Here is a 17655-nt window from a genome sequence, read left to right as displayed (position 1 = left end):
CCCTGAGCCAGCTAGTCCCCCAGGATTTATCCCAACATAAAAGAATTCAAAAACTACTGAGAGAATAAGAAAAAGGAACCTTGAACTCCCAGAAGAACAAAGGACTTAAGATGTCTCAGATCAATTTTGTTTGAAGCCTCGGAAAGTAAAGTCATAGCAAAGTTAAGAGGCTGAAACAAAGCAGTAATGAATGGACATGCAGGCTTTGAAAGGTTGATTTTATTATCACTGAAGATACCCTAGTACTCCAACAACTATCACCTAGAAGATATCGGGCAGCTACACCTTCAGCAAGACCTTTCAGAGCCTGGGACCAGTCAACAGCTTAGCCAGATACGGAGCTCTTGGTCTTCAATTATCACTTCAATTCCAGCCCAAACTAGTATGCTCAAAAGGACAGAGCCCTTATAACCTGGATAAAATGGATCTCTTCTCCTTCTTGGGGAATACTGGGAATTCGCCATGTAAGGTACTGCTGTTATGAGTAAGGAGAGAAATGATAAGCTAGTTAGAACTTCCACAGAGATTTCTTGCTTTATGTCTAGATAAAGATCAGGATCTACTTGTCTGCCAGCAATCACTGCGTGGCTACATTGGCTGCTGTCTTCAGTAGCTCTAGGGCATCAAGGCTAAACTTTGTGCTGAGGAAAGTCATGTGCTAATTATGCTTGCTCAAATGACTTGGCAGACTTGAAGTTTATTGAAATAATTCATGATAGTCCTCACTTGTCCTCTTTCTAGAAGGTCAATTCTAACTGTGACAGTGTCCCTTGCTTAAATTCTATTCCCTGTCATTCACAAATCCCTCTCCCAAGGAAGTAGACAACCTCACTGTGCACTCAGAGCACTTGCAGAGCATGTAGTCCCATCACACCTGTCCTCAGCTCCTCACAGCAAAAAGGGAAGTCTCTTTCCACACTTCTAACCAGGATAACCAGGGACTGAATGCCTTCCCATGGTAAATATTTCACTGTGCCAAGCAAGACATCGGGGAACTTAACGGACTGTGGAGCATCTTTTCATCACACTGCCAGCCCTTCCCAATCCTGCTGAATCCAGATTGCACATATCTGGGTCTATCAGACCGTATGAGCAGATTAAACCTGAAGGGGTCAGTGACAACATTCCTTACCAATACATTGTACTGGGAGACAGAGATGTTGTTGGGATGCACGGTCAGCCGGACACACTGCTTCATCTCCGAGGCGAATCTCCGAGGCTCGCTGGAGCGCTCACACCGCTCCTTCCTTGTGCACCTGAGCAAACAGGAAAAGAGATGGACAGGGTTAACCTGAAGTCAGGCTGGGACAGGGAGGACAAGGGAGAAGCAATCATTTCTGATGGAAAGTCAACACTTTTCCCTTTGGGACTGCAATGGTTGGAAAGCCTTCAAAATCATCCTGGAACACTATGACTTGAATGCTGGAACAGGCTGCCCAGAGATGGTTTGGATGTGCCATCCCTGGAGGTGTTTAAATCCAGGTTGGATGGGACCCTGGGCAACCTGATCTAGTGGTTGATTTAGTGGTTGGCAGCTAGATGAGGTTGGAACTAGACGATCTTTGAGGTCCCTTTCAACATAAGCCATTCAATGATTCTACGATTTTATGATTCTAAAAGCCATGGTGTATCTCAGCAAGCTGTGGTAAGGACACCATGATGATAGGAAGGGTGTAGGTGAAAGCCCCATCCCTCAGTTCGGATGATCTCTGCTGGTAACCCATGCAGCAGGTCTGGGAGAACCAGGAGTCCTGAAAACTGCACCATCCAGAGGCAGTGATACATCTTATGGAGGGATGAATGTCTTTATAGACTGGCTGTACATAGTCTATGTTCTTCGATCCTTCTAAGGATACTGCAAATTTGTGATACTTTTGAGCTGCTGGTATCACTGCTGAGAAGGAGCAGCTCTCCAACCCACTGCCAAGGAACTAAGGTGGTTCCTAGCAAATAGAGGTTTCTTTGGCATCTGGTTTGAAAACACCTGATGAGAAGTTCCCATGGTTGAATCTGAAAAAATTCCCAGTGAATGGCAATGAGATGGGTGCATGGCACTTCAGCAGAAGTCCCTAAAATTGCTCATTCTTTGCCACGAGTGCTGAAAGTGCGGTCACCATCTCTCATCTTTTCTGCCAGGAGTAGTCACAAGGCAGCAATGTGAACTGGCAGTGGTGTGTCCCACCTCAATCCACGTTTGCATTTACTTGGAGTAAAATACATCTGCATTGCACTCAACATGTGCTGCTAAGGCCACTGCTTCAAGGAGGATATCTGCCTAAAAATCCACAGGGTTAATACAAAAGGACAGCTCCAACTGCATGCCAATTACCTTTTGCCATTAAGCTAATGTTATGGACTTGCACAGGGTGTCTGCAATAGATTTCATTATTAGCAGTGCTATTACCCCCCATTAAAATCAGCTATAAAGACTAAGTGCAGATGTTAAATTATTCACCCACTCTCAGACTTTGGAGTTTTAGTTGCAAGCACAGAGGATTTGGTGGAGGATTAGCTCCATGATCACCCCTCACCGTGCTTTCTTCTGAGAGCAGAGGTTGCACCTCTATGCACAGGGATTTGCAGGCAGGAATCTAAGGCAACACATGTGAAACAAATCCAGCATATGGCAGACTCTGAATGTTACAAAGCTTGGAGTCTGGCCTTAAACTTTAGGGCTTAGCTTCTCTCTAGCAAATGACACTAGATAAAATGAAAGTCTCAATTTAAAATTCATTTTGCTCCATCTTTATGGTAAAGTTGTGTGTTTCCAGTGGCAGGAACCATAAAGAGATCTCTGCCGTTCTCAGCAAGCTCTTGGTTTGCTTTGCAGATATAAGAGAGCAAGAGCAGCACTGCAGCTCCCTGTGAGCATTCATTCCATTAAGTGTCCTTTAGTGCTGCCGCATGCTGGATCAGGAGTTTTAAATGCGCAGTCTCCAGAGGGCTGGATGGATAGGAGATTAACTGCTGTAAGTCCCCTATCACGGAATGAAAGCCACAGCAAAACGCTGACCTGAGAATTTGGCAAGCACTTCTGTAAAACAAATAGGCACAGCAATCCCATTAAAGCTCCGTGGGGCATAGGAAATCTCCTGAGAATAGCTCAGATGGAAACTTGTTTGGGGTTTGGTGTCAAAGCACAAGAGCCTAAGTTCTCCAAGAAGCCCAACTCCCTCCCAACTGCAGTGTGACAGAAACATCTGGATTTTCTAAAAGTAAATGAACAGTTCAAGTGCAGCAGCACAAGCAGTCGCAAAAGCATCCAGCATCTTTGCAAAGGAGGACAACACATTGGTCCGGGTCAAGCTCCAAGGAGCTTGGTTTGTCTTCCCAGCCCCACCATGGAGCTTCAATACAATAATCATAGAATCACTAAGGTTGGAAAAGACCACTAAGATCATCAAGTCCAACCATCACCATCATGCCCACTAAATGATGTCTCTCAAAGACCTTATCAAGACCAATCAAAATCTTATCCTGCTGTTTACTGCTCATAGACGTTAAAGAGATGAAACTCTTCAGACCAAAGCCTCACTTAGACTGATGCGTCTTACAGCCCTGACATCTGTTGAAAGGTGTATTACAATCCAAATAATGAAATGATGAAAAACTGCCTCAAACTAAGCCTGGTTTTAGCATAAAGATAAGGTTGCAGTGTCAGGCTCTCAGGAATTAGGTTCTGGCAGATTGAGAGTAGCTTCTGCATTCTTAAATCTGCTCCCTGCGCTGACACTCTGCAAGCCAGACTTTAATTACAGGATCACACATTATTATTTCTTTTTTCCATGGGTGACCTCAGTTCTGCCACTTCATAACATTTGACTTTAACTGTCTGACTTTCCCAGTGAAATGTCTCAATTTAAAACAAAAGATAAAAGAAAGAAAACAAAGCCAAACCACCTGGCTGTGCCTGATGCCTAAATGTGGTGATGAGGGAGCTGTGCCACACAGAGCCAAACCAAGCCTGGCTTTGAGTAACTGGTGGGATTCAAACCTTCAAATAAGCATCACAGATCCTCTCCCTGAGCCAGCAGCATAATTGATTGCAGGTAACTGACCCCAGCTGCTGCCTAAATCAAGACTGAAGGCATAATGCCACCTGCCAGTGGGTTCTGCAGCTCAGAGCATGCAGGAAGGAGTGACTGAGGCTCTTCTCCAGAGTCTTTTGCACATGGTTAAACCCATCTCCCCTTTCCTGAACCACCTCATCAATCCTAAGCTGGAGTACGTGGGGCAGGAAAAGGCATAAAGCAACCTTTCTCTCCTGTCTTCTGCACTGCCATAAATCATAGAATCATTTGAGTTGGAAGGGACCTTTAAAGGTCACCTAGTCCAACTCCCTGCTATGAATAGGGACACTACAGCTTGATCAGGTTCTCAGAGCCCTGTCCAGCCTGACCTTGAGTGTATCCAGAGACAGAGCATCTACCACATATCTGGGCAACCGTTCCAGTGCCTCACCACCCTTATCATAAATATCTTTTTTCCTTATTTCCATTCTAAATCTCCTCTCTTTTAGTTTGAAACCATTTCCCCTTGTCCTATCACCACGGACCCTGCTAAAGAGTCTGTCCCCTTTGTCAACATTACATTCTCCCACAAGAGTCAGGGAAAACAGCAGGGAAAATTGTTTCAGCATGTGCAGAGGAAATGATTGTCTTCTGACATTGATCTCTTCAATCCCCGAATGGAGTCAGATGAGATACCAAAGCAAATGCAGCAAAGCACCTGACCACTAAGGCAGCTGCCCAAAGGGGCCACTGTAGTCCAAAAAGAGAGCTGTGCTCTCAACTGCTGCATCTGTTGCCCTCTCTATTGCTGCTTCTGTCGAAAAATATCTTGTACTGCCAATAATTGCTTCTCTTTAATAAAATATCAGTAACTCCAACGTGCTGGCTCTGTCAATACGCTGAGATCACTTTCCACTGCCATACAACCTAATTCAGTGCTATTCATGCTATAATTAGCTGGTGCATAACTCCCACCCAGTAGCATCACATTACACTTAATACATCTAAAAGAGCATATTCCATTCCTGAACTTATTTGCATAAGATTACGGTATAGACATGACACTTCTCTGTATATCTTAATAACACCTGCTATTTCATATCAGCTGCATCTTTAACAATTGCAAGTGTCCTGCTGCTGCCTAAACCATTAGTGCAAACACTAAGAAACTGGTTCTACCACTGAACCATGAGGAGTATTATTTCCTCCTCATCTCCCATTAAGAGTAAATACTGCTAACACCAACCCTCTGTTCACTACCCTCTAACCAATTATTTTAATAATGTTAAATTAATACTTTGCACTCCTATAGCATCTCTCATCCGAGGATCTCAGAGGGCTTTGCCTGGAGCTAATTAATCTTCACAGCACCTCTGTGAGGTTGAAACATTCCCATTCAGAGACAGGAAAGGGAAGTATAGATGCATACATGTCAGATAGCCAAGCAAATCCCAGGTTTCTTGAGAATGCCATGAAGACTTCAGTTAGGGATGGCAATTAAATCCCAGTTTGATCATCCGGAATCTAAAACAACATTCCAGGACCATATTCTGCAAATACTTGCTGCATTGGCAGAGGTGTTATTCTACCTCTGCAATGAGATGTCAATGGCTCTTCTACCTTGATAGGTAGATTCACCTCACCACCTCCAGGTTTCGCCCTAAGTGTCCAGAATTAGAAGAAGTAATCCTATCGTTTAAGTTCCATGCACCTGGATACACCAGACAGAAGAAGAGTCAAGAGGGGTACTCATCCATTTGCAAGCTCTTTGTTTACCCTGTGCAGAGCATGGAAAACAGATCACGCTGCTGAAGGGTTGCCAACCTAGCAGAAGGCATGCAAGTCATATGCATGCTTTCACCTGCCTCCGCCTCTCAGTGAAGACACATCTTAACTGATCAGATGTAGGGAAAAAAACAAACACAACAAGACAAACAACAAAAGATCACACAGCACACAAAGAATGAACAACCAAAAACCCATAATCTTTGTTTTTCATCCTGGCCTCTTCTGGGCTATGTCTTTGTTTCCTCCATGCCCAATGTAGTGGAGTTCTTATACTTGCTGAACTGTCCCTGTACAGTTCTACAGACTATCATCTCCGTCCTATCAGGTTACCCTCCAGAGTTTCTCTCATACATCTCTCTCCCACCTTAAGATTGTGTCTTTGCCATTCACACCTTATGGGACCTCAGCTCATCGTGAAGAAGTGGATGAGATCACAACATCTGCTGGGGATGGAGCTTGGTTCAGAGATGACAGAAACAGTAAGAAGAGCTTTTCTGACTGTGTAGGAGCTAAGAACAGGGAGAAAACTGGGGAAAAGATGCTGACTGCAGAGAGAAGGGTACATGGAAAGAGTAGTGCCAAGAAGTGCTGGCTGAGGCCAACCCTCATGAGAGCAGTGTGGTGAGACAAAAACCTCTAGGGGAGATAGTTCTTCTCTGTTCCTTCTGCTTCTTGTCCATCTCTCCATCCTACCACTGACTGAAATGGCTGCAATGCTGAGCTTTGCTTTGGGTAAGCAGAGGGAAACTAGAGGAATGGTGTTGATGCAATCTCCCCTTCCAAAACAGGGTGTTTAGATGCTGATCCAGATCCAGAGTGTAGCTCTGCCAACCTATTTCTTGCACCACAAGGGAGACACACTGCACCAGTGCTGCTCTACAGACCAAGGTGTCCAGACCTCCATTCAGGTTTACAATGGGACAAACTTCTTCCCATTCCTCTGAGTTGTGGGCTAATCCTTCATACCCATACTGCCAGCAAGCCAGTCTTCTGTATCACCTATTATGAGAAACTAAATGCATTTAAAAGGCAGGATGGCCCTTACCGCTGGCCTCTCTGGTGGTAATTATTTTCTGCAACCTATAAAGCCCTTGTAAGATCATGCAGTGAGTTTCTCTTCTCATTTGGGCTTATGGGATGCGCAGTGCTCAGCTGCTCGGTGCTGGTGCTGCGTTGTGTCCTGGGGCCACAAATCCTTGAGGCGAGGTGGGGAGTTCTGCTAATTCACAGCATCAGTCAGATCTGCTGGAGACCAAACTAATTGACACCCTGAGTGGACAAAATAGACAGAGATAGATAGTCCTGGGAGGAGAAAGCCAAGGAGGAAGCTTCCATAAGGTGGGATTTTTTTTTGCTCTCTCTTTTTCTTTTTTTGTGGTTGGGAGGAGGAAATAGTGCAGTCAGAAAATCAGCCTATACTCCTGACGGAGCCTTTCTCATTTAATCTTTAGCTGCTGATAGAGGACACAATCTTGATTTTCTGTTTTCCTTTATTTTGCCTTTATTTTAAAGTTTTTAGAAACAGACTGAAACACTCAACTTTTCGAATACGAGACAAAAAAACAATATTAGATTTCTGACAGCAGAAAAGGCTGATCTGCAATTTTGCCAATTAAAAACAACTCTAGACAAATGAGTTATGATTGAATCTGATCAGGAATTGCTACTCAGAGATATTTTGCTTTTTTTTTTTTTACAGACTGCAGTTAGCACACTATAGATTGTTTTATCCAGAAAAAAGATAAACATGTTATTATTAAAGAAGAAAACAACAACAACAACAACAACAACAACCACAAGAATTCCCAGCAATGAAATTCAAACAAATTATTTCTCTTTGTGGAAGCCTCACAATTTGATGGGCAGTGGCTGTCTTTAGGTTGCTGTTGCATTGCAAGACTCATAATGTGGCCAGGGAGGTGGACTCACAGGGAAAAAGAGGAACACAAAGCATCTGTACTTGATGCCAACGGTGGGATAGCAGCACTAAGAGTTCAGTGGCTTGTATTTGCTCAGCTGAACCTAAATGACACCTTGCTACCACCTCCAAACAGATAATTTGTGGGCATCACTGTTTTGCAAAAGGTTTTGACATTTCAGCTTCCTTTTCTGATTCCAAACAGTGACATTTCCTTCAGGGGACAAATTCACTCACCCCTGGACAGAATAATCACACACACCTTTTCCTTACACCTTCCCCCCCTAGTGCTGGTGAACTCAACAGTGGTAGGTGACATCCAGACGCCAATGCAGATCCCACTCACATCAGCTAGGACCAGCCATAGGGGCAGCATGGGACAGTTTGCTGGGGCACAGGCTCCATGCTGGCATCCACATTTGTTTCCTTTCAGCAATTCCCCATCCTAGTCTTTGTTTTTTGTTATGATGTTGAGTGTGCAAGGTGGAGATGTTGCCTCTGTCCCACTCCTCCATCCTCTTTATTTTCATCTGGGAAGCATTTATCTACACCTTTCACATGTGTCTTCATCTCCTCCTGTCATCCTTTGGTCCTGTCTTCTCCTCTTCTCAGGTTGTCTGTCTGCTTGGAATCTTATTACCGGGATTGTCATACGCCTCTTAATCTCCACATGCTCAATCCAACATAAAATAAGATATGAGGAAAAAGAATACGGGCCTGGGCAGAAAGGTGAGGACAAGGGAACCATCATGCACATCCCACACTCTTCATGAGGACATAGGTGTGCTGGACCAATGTGAAGACCCCTGCAGCCATAGCCACAAGCACTCCAACCCCTCTACTGTCACAAGTGGTCTCCTTACCAGGTGCACTAAAAAAATATGAGAGATTTAAAATGGATATAAGGGAAATTTTTTTACAGTAAGAGTGGTAAGGTACTGAAACACGTTGCCCTGAGAGGTGGTGGATTCCCCGTCTCTGGAAACATTCAAGGTCAGACTGAATGGGACTCTGAGCACCTGATCTAGCTCTAAGTGTCCCTGTTCACTGCAGAGGAGTTGGACTAGATGGCCTTTAAGGGTCCGTTTCAGGTCAAATGATTCTATGATCCTTTAATACATTAAAGGAAAATTCCCATGGAGGAGGACAGAGGAGATCAAGGGAAACATTCAAGGAAATCTTACTTAGGTCTCAATTTGAAGACCTCCCTCCATTTCTGAGAAGCCCAGATGGACCCAGTTGTCTTGGAGAAAGACAGAGCAAGAGGAAATGATCTCTCACTTCTTCCATCATTTCTTCTCCAAAGAGAAATCTGAGATTTCCCAGTCCAGTCAAATTCCAAAGCAATGCAGAATGCACCTGTAAGTTGTTGGAAAGGGTTGAAGTATGGAAACTCCCACATATCCAGTTCAGCACAGACTGAGAAACTGGGAACCTGAAATCTTGCAAGGGGAGCAGGTATGGCCCAGTAACAACTCTCTTTGCTCCAGAGGAGAAGAGGCACCTCCTCCAAAATGAGATAACAGAAAAGATCTCTATTTCTCAAAACCTTCAGTCTTGTACAATGCCAATATTTTTAATCTGACGTGTGTTGAACACTCTGCAGAGCCTGGGGGGCAGTGAGGAGACTTTTAGCATCACCACATCACCTCGTATTTTCCTTTCTCTGCACCAAAGCAGGCAGCTTGTGGTAGAAGGTCATGCAGCAGGCACAACACTGCTAGGTAAGGAAGGGGTAGCGCCAGTCTGCTCTGCACTGGTGTGGCCTCACTTCTAGTACTGGGTGCACATTTGGATGCCATAACATAAGCAGGACATAAAGCTGTTGAAGAGTAACCAGAGATGTCCTCAGATATAGGGTTTGACTTTTGGGTGGTGCTGTGTGGAGCCAGAAGCTGGACTCAGTGATTCCTGTGGGTCCTTTCCAACTCAGGATATTAAATTATCCTATGATTCTATGATTACTCGGATGAGCATAGGCTGCTAACTTTGATGTCCTGCCAGTGTCCAGGACCTCCTGCCCAAATTCTTTGCTGGAGGAGGTGTCTTCTCAAAGATCATCAGGTCTGTGATGCCTTTTAGAGGGTGGTCAGCAGAGGGAGCTCAGTGGAAGCCAAGTGCAAAGTCTCCCAATGGCATTTGCAGCCAGCACTGGGAATAGGAGGCTGCAGGACACAGAGAAGTGTGAAGCTGAAGTGGCTCGGCTTATTCAGGCTATACGGTGGTCAGAATCAAGCTTCTCAGTCCCCCTGTTCCAGGATAGGATGCAATATGACAGCTTCATTTTTATTAGGGGAAAGGTTTTTGTTTTCCTCGCTGGAAAGAAGGACGAGACAGGAACAGAACAATTAAAGAGACCTTCGGAGGTAATACACATTTCAGTGGAAGTCTCACCAACATGTATAGTTGGCTTAGCATTTCTTGGGATCACTTTATCACAAGAGGGAAGCAAGACTGGGGAAGGAGGGAGAAGCTGAAATTTGCCTTTCTCTCTGCTGGAGCCAAAGCAATTTTCTGGCTGGAGTCGAGAAAAGGAAGGAGATTCAGTCCCACTAACATGTAAAGTTTAAGGTCAGTTTTAGCAATGTTTTGACATTTCCAGGTTCCCTCGGGGTCCTAAGAATAGGAATGCCATAAATGTCGAAACACAGACATAACTGACCTTAAACTTTACGTGGTGAAGTGGTGAACAGTCATCCCTCCCTGTGTATTCTTTCTGGCCTCTGGGTTGCCCTCCATCCCTGCTAGAGGATAGCTGAAATTCAGCTCTCCCCAGCATAAAAGAGTTAAATTTTATCAATTCCTCTGGATACGCCATTTGGGACAAAAAGGCAGGAGATGCTGCAGGAAAAGAAAGATAAAACAGAGCTGAAATCATGGAAAGAATCATTCCTAGGAAACCTGTCCTGGCAGTGAGAAGAAGGGAAGCTTTCCCAGTAAATTCATCTGCATCCAGGGTCCTGCTGAGCTCAACACAGCCTGGATGTGGTCTGGTACATCCCTGGAAAGTACAACAGAGTAGGAGTAGGGCTACTGCTCTAATTTCTTAGATGTAGAAATGAGCCACAGAGGGATTATGTGATTTAGAAGACTGAGGAAGGCATTGGACCCTTGTTGCATGCTCTGGCCCTAATCACCAACAGGCTATCTTCTCCAAGATGCTTTTTGGGCATCAAATATGAGTATGAGTGAAGAGGGAGAAAGGATTTGGGGCAGCCTGGAAAAGCCAAAGCAGTGCTGTGGCTGTCATTGTGTTTTTAATCATATGTTTGAGGCCCTAGAGGGTTGTGGACTCTCAGAAAGAGACCTGCATAAGAAGATTTGAAAAGGCAACTGCAATCAGGAAGCTGAAATCTGCCCTTCAGGGCTCTGCATCTTCCATGGACAGTGTTCCAGGGACTATGAACCACAAAAAGTTTCAGAACAACAACCAAGGCTCACTCTCATCCCTGCTCCTTTTGGAGTCTGGCTCATAGCCCAGCAGGGACAGCCCTGGGGCAAAAGACTGAAGTCTCCTCTGTCCTTGGGCAGCAGTTTGGCCTCCGTGCCAAAGCTGACTCTTCCCCACATGCCTCCTACCCGCCTGTCACTTGGCCAAATAGAGTGAGGATGCTAATTGCTCTGCCTGCTAATCTATTCTAATGCATGGTAATAGATGCCGAGTTTCTGCCCTGATAACTCGCCCGGCTTATGCTGCAGAACAGCAATTCCACCACCCGCCCGTTATCTCTGTCCCCAGGTGGGCTCCTCCCTCTATCACAGCAATTGAGTAAGCCCACCCCGGGTGCCCCAAGGGGCGTGGATGCAAGGGATTTTCTCCTCCACCTCCCACCCTACAAAGCCATGCACTCAATAACCAGCATCCCTCCCCCTTGCTTTGGGGGATTTAGTAATGTTTCTCCTTCCCCTCCCCAAATTTCCAAAGATGGAGATTATCTTATCCCCACTAATCTTGCCTGGGGGGTCCTTGGGTTGGCCAACAGAGCACAACGTGCTCCACAGTCCCCAGCCTGTGAACAAAAGTCACTGGTTCAGAGGTGGCCCAAGGACCACACCAGCTCACACGCCGCTGGGGTGCAGCCACAGTTGAATGATTTTTGTGTACACATGTGTGTGTGCCTGTAGGAGAGATTCCTGATGAGCATTTTGATGGCTCATTCAAGCCTGAGATGAACAGGAGCATTTCACATGCAAATCCCTGGAAACTTGGAGCTTTTGTCCTAGGAATAATTGGAAATTGTTTGCTGGCACTGGGGGAGCAGTGTGGAAATGAGGGAGGGGATCTGCAGAAGGTGATGTGGACATAGATCCCTCAGCTGGTCCTGCTTAGCATTACACAAAAGCACAGTTCCTCCCCTCCCAGCCATGTGGCTGCTGTCATGTTCAAAAACTCCTCAAAATAAGGTGCTCCAAAGCTCTGCAGCATCACTCAGTGGCTGGGGCTGAACAACTCTGGGTTGGAGATAGGACTCCAGGTGAGCCTCGATTAGAGGTGAAAATGGCATTTTCAGCTTGGGCAGGTCTAGATGAATTTCATTGTGTTCAGTTTCTAATGAAATCCATGCCATGAAGCTGGGTTGCCCTAAGGAGTTCTAGCATTTGCTGATTCCCACCTAACACTGCAGATTGCCTTGAAGCAGGGACTAGCAGCAACCATGCTGGAAAGAAAGCTGTTCTCTGGGCCAACCAACACGTGTATTTGACATCTGGGAGCACAAGTATCACCTGCCTTCATTCACTGACCCTTTCCAACGTCTTGCAAAGGTCAAAGACATAAGGAAAGACCATCTCAGAAGATGCAGAGACCCTGCTATGCAGTCTCTTAAATCACAGACCTCTGACTCCTTTGTTTCAGAACTAACCAGGCATAACACAAGCCTGGAAGCTGAAGGCAGCAGGCAGAGCTCAGAGCACAAAACCACACGTGGCAGGCAGGACTCAAGCCAAAGGCATATGAACTGTGCAGTGCAGAGCACCGAGGAGGGCTGTAAGAAAAAAAAATCACAACACTTTGTCAGCAGCAGTCTTTGCCATCTGCTCGTTAAAAGAGTGGGCTTCAAATAAAGATAGAAAAGCCCCTGAAGATTCAGTTGAAGGCTACCTGAGTAATACAAGCTCTCCTTCTGCCTCTGAGGAGGCAGGAAAATAACTTTCCCAGCACTGAATTCACTTACAGTCATTTTAAAGAAAATTAAAAAAGAAGAAAGTGAGAGAAAGGGAACAACGTTGCTAGATAAGGCAAGTAATTAATGAACAAAATTACTTTTCCCAGAGAGCATCCTATCATGGTGCTTCCTATTCATGTTAATAATATTTGTGAGTGTCTTCCCCAGAACCTAGGTAGATAACACCTACGCTATCCCTCGTTCTTACGAGCTCTCCTCAGCAAGGGCTGATGCAAATAATTTGTTCAAAGGGGCTGAAGCTCTTTGTTCGTGGCCTGACTCATACGTTTGGGAACATCTTTATGAGAGCTCAGCTACCCAGCATCTCCATCTTTTCCCTATCACCACAGACTAAATGCCAAGTATCTGCTGGTGAAGATGATGGGAATTGCATAAGCCTCCATAATGGTGAGATCTGAAGTGTTTCTCTCAATACCAGCAGAGAGCGGGGCTAATCCAAATCAGTGGGCTTCCCTGTGAACCTATGCCAAGATCACAGCAAGACCCAGGAGTCCTAAGTGAAATCTGGGAGGGTCTGGTCCCACTTCAGCCTTCCTGCTTGAACAGTAAACGGGGCAGGAAAATTGCAAAGAAGAAGCACATCATCTGCGTCCAAGGAGTTTTGCAGAGAGGTTTGGGGAACCATGGGATGCACACTGTAAGGGATTCCCCATTTATGCAGATACTGAATCACAGCCAGATTCAGTCAGCATGTGACTTCATTGCTCTTTAACTGCTAGCATCTGCTGTCCTGACTTGGGGAAGCATGGTGAAAAGAAAGGAAACATTTTCATGGAATGGACCATCTGAACATCAACACTGTTTGCCTATTCCCATAGCACTAGGAACCCTTCAACCCAAACAGCCCTACCCAGAATGCTGCAGTGGATCCGAGACCACACAGAGCTTCCCAAATGAGTCTCTCCCTCCTGTTCCTTTCAACCTTCATCAACATCTCCTCTTTGACGTCACTCTTTAGCTCTTTCCCTTCCCTCTTCCTCCTGCCCATGTGCATCCATCCATCTGCCATGCCTCTGGCAGCAGAGCCAACAGAGAGTGACGTGTGCTGGAGTTCTGGTATTTGCTGCTAGTAGAGACTGTTCTTCCCTCTGGGCACAATTCTTCCCCATGCTCTGCAGCAGTACTATCAGCAGCTTGAAAAAACACAGGGTAGCACAGAGAGAATGACACTGAGTTACCATACAAACCTCAAAAGGGAATTTTCTGTCTGCCCCGTGGCTCAGGTTGAAAGGGACAAGCACTCTGCATTGAGAGTTAGCTTCACTGGGGAGACTGGGGATGGGGGACAGCTTGCAATTTGTTTTCTCACTGTGATGGGAAGTCCTTGTGATGGGATTTGCTGCCTGGAGGAGACAGGTACCCATGCAGGCTCGCTGTATCCAGACCATCCCTGAAGTTCCCTATCTATCTCCAGGGCATTTGGCTTTTTTTGGAGCAATGAATAAGCACGGACTGAGATGGATGTAAAGCCAAGTTAACAATCTCAGAAGTCGTAAATCAAAGAGAAAATGTGTTCGCATGGCAGTTGTCAACCCATCATTGTTTTTTGTTAAAGGCATTTCTTCCCAACTACCTAAAATAGCATTTCACCCCAACGTTGGCACAAATAACAATAAAAGCCCTACTCCAGATATGCCTCATTATGACTTTCAGAGCTCAGTTCCTTCTTGCTGTGCACTATGAAAGAGAATTTGGGGGCAGAGTAGTAAGAAGAAAAAGAGAGTGGGAAGGTTTCTAACCTCAGTCTCACTGCCCTTCTCTCTGACTAGGCCTGCTCCAGCCAAAAAGTCAGAGAACAAGTTCAGTTCCTTTTCACATACGCAACTTCTCCCTCCTGAACACTAAAAGCCATATGAAGCAGCTTGAGCTCCAGCCACAATGGTTTCCTTCCCAGCAAAGCAAGCAAGCTGGCTGTGAAGTGAGTTTTATGGGCTCCACCAAGAGATAACCCCTAAGAAGTGAGAGGACCAAGACTTCAGGCCACCACATAAATGATCCCTGCCTTATCACTCTGTTGCTTCAGCCAAAAGGAGGTCTTTATACCTCTAAAACATGAGAAGCTCCTAGCATGGTCCAACACACCCCACTGAGACTCCTTCACACCACAAGGCATAGCAAAGCCTTCCTGAGCTGTTGGGACTCTCAGCTAATGCTCCAGCAGCAAGGAAAAGGCTGTCAGCATGTGATCTATCAATTTCCCCTCTTCTGTGCATGGCTGGAAGGGATGGGATAAACAATGACAAATTGCTGTGGCAGTATGAATGACCTCCAGCAGGCTGGCTTGTCAGATGCATAGCAATAGAGCCATTTATTATACATTCCAGGTGTCCAACTCCTGCACTTACCTATTTTCCTAGTTTCTTTCCCTTTAAAATTGAATAGTTTCTGGAGAAAACTTGCATGGTGTTCCTCTGGGCAATTGTGGGGCTGTTGGGTGCACAAGGTGGACACTGTGTTATGTGTCACCCAGAAGTTATTGCTATCTGTGATAGTGCATAGCAATGCTCCAACATAGGCTGCAGAGTCATGATAGTGTGGATCCAATGTGGCTGCATGAGGGGAAAGGGCTGGAAAAGGTGAAAATTCAAGTGTTTATTTGTGGAGTCAGCTTTTATGCCTCCATGTAAGACACATCAACATAGTAATTAATAAGAAGAGTTCAGCCATGTCCATCAAGAGCAAGAGGGACTTGCTCTCCTATGGTGTCCTTTAGGATCAACCCACTAATATTCAACCACAGTCCTGCGTTCAAGCCATTCATCTTATTGGTTGGTTCAGGACTCAAGGTTTTAATTGCAGTTGGAAAGTACCTTGGTACTGGACACTGAGGAACAGAAAAGGAAGAAGAAACAGAGCACATGCTGTGTTTGTGCTATCAGGTGGATTATAGATGAGGAGGAGGACTTTTTGAGGCAGCCCGGCTGGAGCTAGAGGTGGGCTTATTCTCTGTATGCATGGAGATGATGGAATAGAAAGGTCTATGATTGGTGTCTATGTTTTGGATGTAAAGGGCAGTTTTGTCAATAGACTGAAGCAGATTAAGCCCCATGACCTAAAACATCCCGCTCCAAACCGCACGACTTGCTTAGGGAAGGCAGAAGTCAGGACATCAGCTGGTGGGACATGCTACGGCATACTCATCCTCACTCATCCCTGACCCATTGGGACAGCAAAAGCCTTCAGCACTAAGGTACAGCTCAATCCCAGTCCTTCCTTGTTGCAGAGCAGCCAAGCTCAGGCTGTATCTGCTCCTGAAGGTGCAAACATCTCAGCTGAGGAGGAAGCTTGGACTGTGTTTATCTCAGACTGCAGATGTATCCTCAGGAGCATGGCTAGGCTGGCAGAGCTGGGAGAAAAACGGAGCTTGGTGCAGCCTCCAGCCCAACCTTTCCCCTGCCCTAGTGGTCCCTGCAGCTTGGGGCATTAAGTATCATTTGAATCCCATGCAGCGCATGAGGTGAAGGTGTTATTATTCAAGCCACTGGTTCCAATGAGATTATTCACTCTAATGGAGCAGCTTGCATGGACCTCCTCTAAGCCAGCCTGAATTTTCACTGTCAGAGAATCCCCAGTCAAGTGGAAAATTAGAAGGAGAAGGGAAGAGGGGGCTGTGAAGGGGAGAAGGGAGAGGATGATTATGTTCTCTAGAAATTAATTCATAACTAGAGAAATGGAAATAATAACTCCCCAAGCCGATGGACAATCCCCAGCAAACACATTTCAATTTGGAAGCCAACTTTGCTGCTGTTGCATCGCTTGCTTTCTGGCTTACACTGCATCATTGATTTAATTTTCCACCTAAGGTGTTGATTTTGTCCTTGGATTGTAGTTTTTGCATTCTCCTTGCCAAGGCTTCAGCAATTCGTAGTTCCCTCACTACCCCCGACTGCCTGACCCATCGTGCTTGGCATTGGGAACCCAATCAAAAACACAATTTGGAAGTTACAGTAAAAAAGAAAGAAAAGTGTTGGCTTTTTTTGTTTTGTTTTGTTTTCCTTGAAAAGGAAGAAAAAGAAGGATCATAGAATCATCACAGAATCATAGAATGGCCTGGGTTGAATGGCTCTGGGCATCTTGGTCTGGTGATTGGTAACCCTGCACACAGCAGGGGGGTTCAAACTAGATGATCGTTGTGGTGCTTTTCAACCCAGGCCATTCTATGATTCTATGATTCTATGAAAAGGGCCTCAAAGATCATCTAGTTTCAACCCCCTGCTATGTCCAGGGTTGCCAACCACCAGACCAGGCTGCCCAGAGCCACATCCAGCCTGGCTTTTAATGCCTTCATGGATCCACAACCTCCTTGGGCAACCTTTACCAATGTGTCACCACGCTCTGAGAGAAAAACTTCCTCCTAAAAGGAAGGGAAACTCTCACTTTTTAGTTTTCTTCAATTGTTTTTTTTTTTCGGTTGGTTGGTTTTTCTTCTCCAGGAAGTAAGGTCTTGTGCAATGCACACATGTATGCATGGAGGAGTTCACATCTGGCACCAGTGTGTTTCACCCTAACACCTAAAACTGCAGGTCTTTAAGTCTGTTTTTGGTATATAGTGATCTCATATACCGTTGAAGTGCAAGATGGGACTTGCTTAAGGCCTTTAGCTATCAAAGCTGCAACCTCCAGGACCACATTTATAGCAGTTTTGTCAACAATGGTATGAGATATTACACTGCAGGGCATTGTATGGCGTTCTATGGCTTGACTCACAACAAATCCTGCCTTCAGCTATCAAAAGCCAGGCCCACTGCCCAGC

At 45.5% G+C, this 17655-nt stretch overlaps 1 protein-coding gene across 2 annotated transcripts in view; it reads right to left on the bottom strand.

Moving 5' to 3' along the window:
- Positions 1-17655, bottom strand: part of PLXNA4 (plexin A4) — a 441339-nt gene that overhangs the window by 110892 nt on the left and 312792 nt on the right. For both annotated transcript variants that reach the window (XM_085213222.1, XM_085213155.1), the window contains one exon: positions 1133-1256. In XM_085213222.1, coding sequence (XP_085069348.1) covers positions 1133-1256 — 124 coding nt within the window. The remainder of the gene's footprint in view (positions 1-1132; positions 1257-17655) is intronic.

Source organism: Meleagris gallopavo, chromosome 1 (genome assembly GCF_905368555.1).
Source record: "Meleagris gallopavo chromosome 1, MGAL_WU_HG_1.1, whole genome shotgun sequence".
In the NCBI taxonomy this organism is placed as follows: Eukaryota; Metazoa; Chordata; class Aves; order Galliformes; family Phasianidae; genus Meleagris; species Meleagris gallopavo.
The sequence above is the reverse complement of the archived record's forward strand: the minus strand, read 5'-3'. Positions and strand labels throughout refer to the sequence as shown.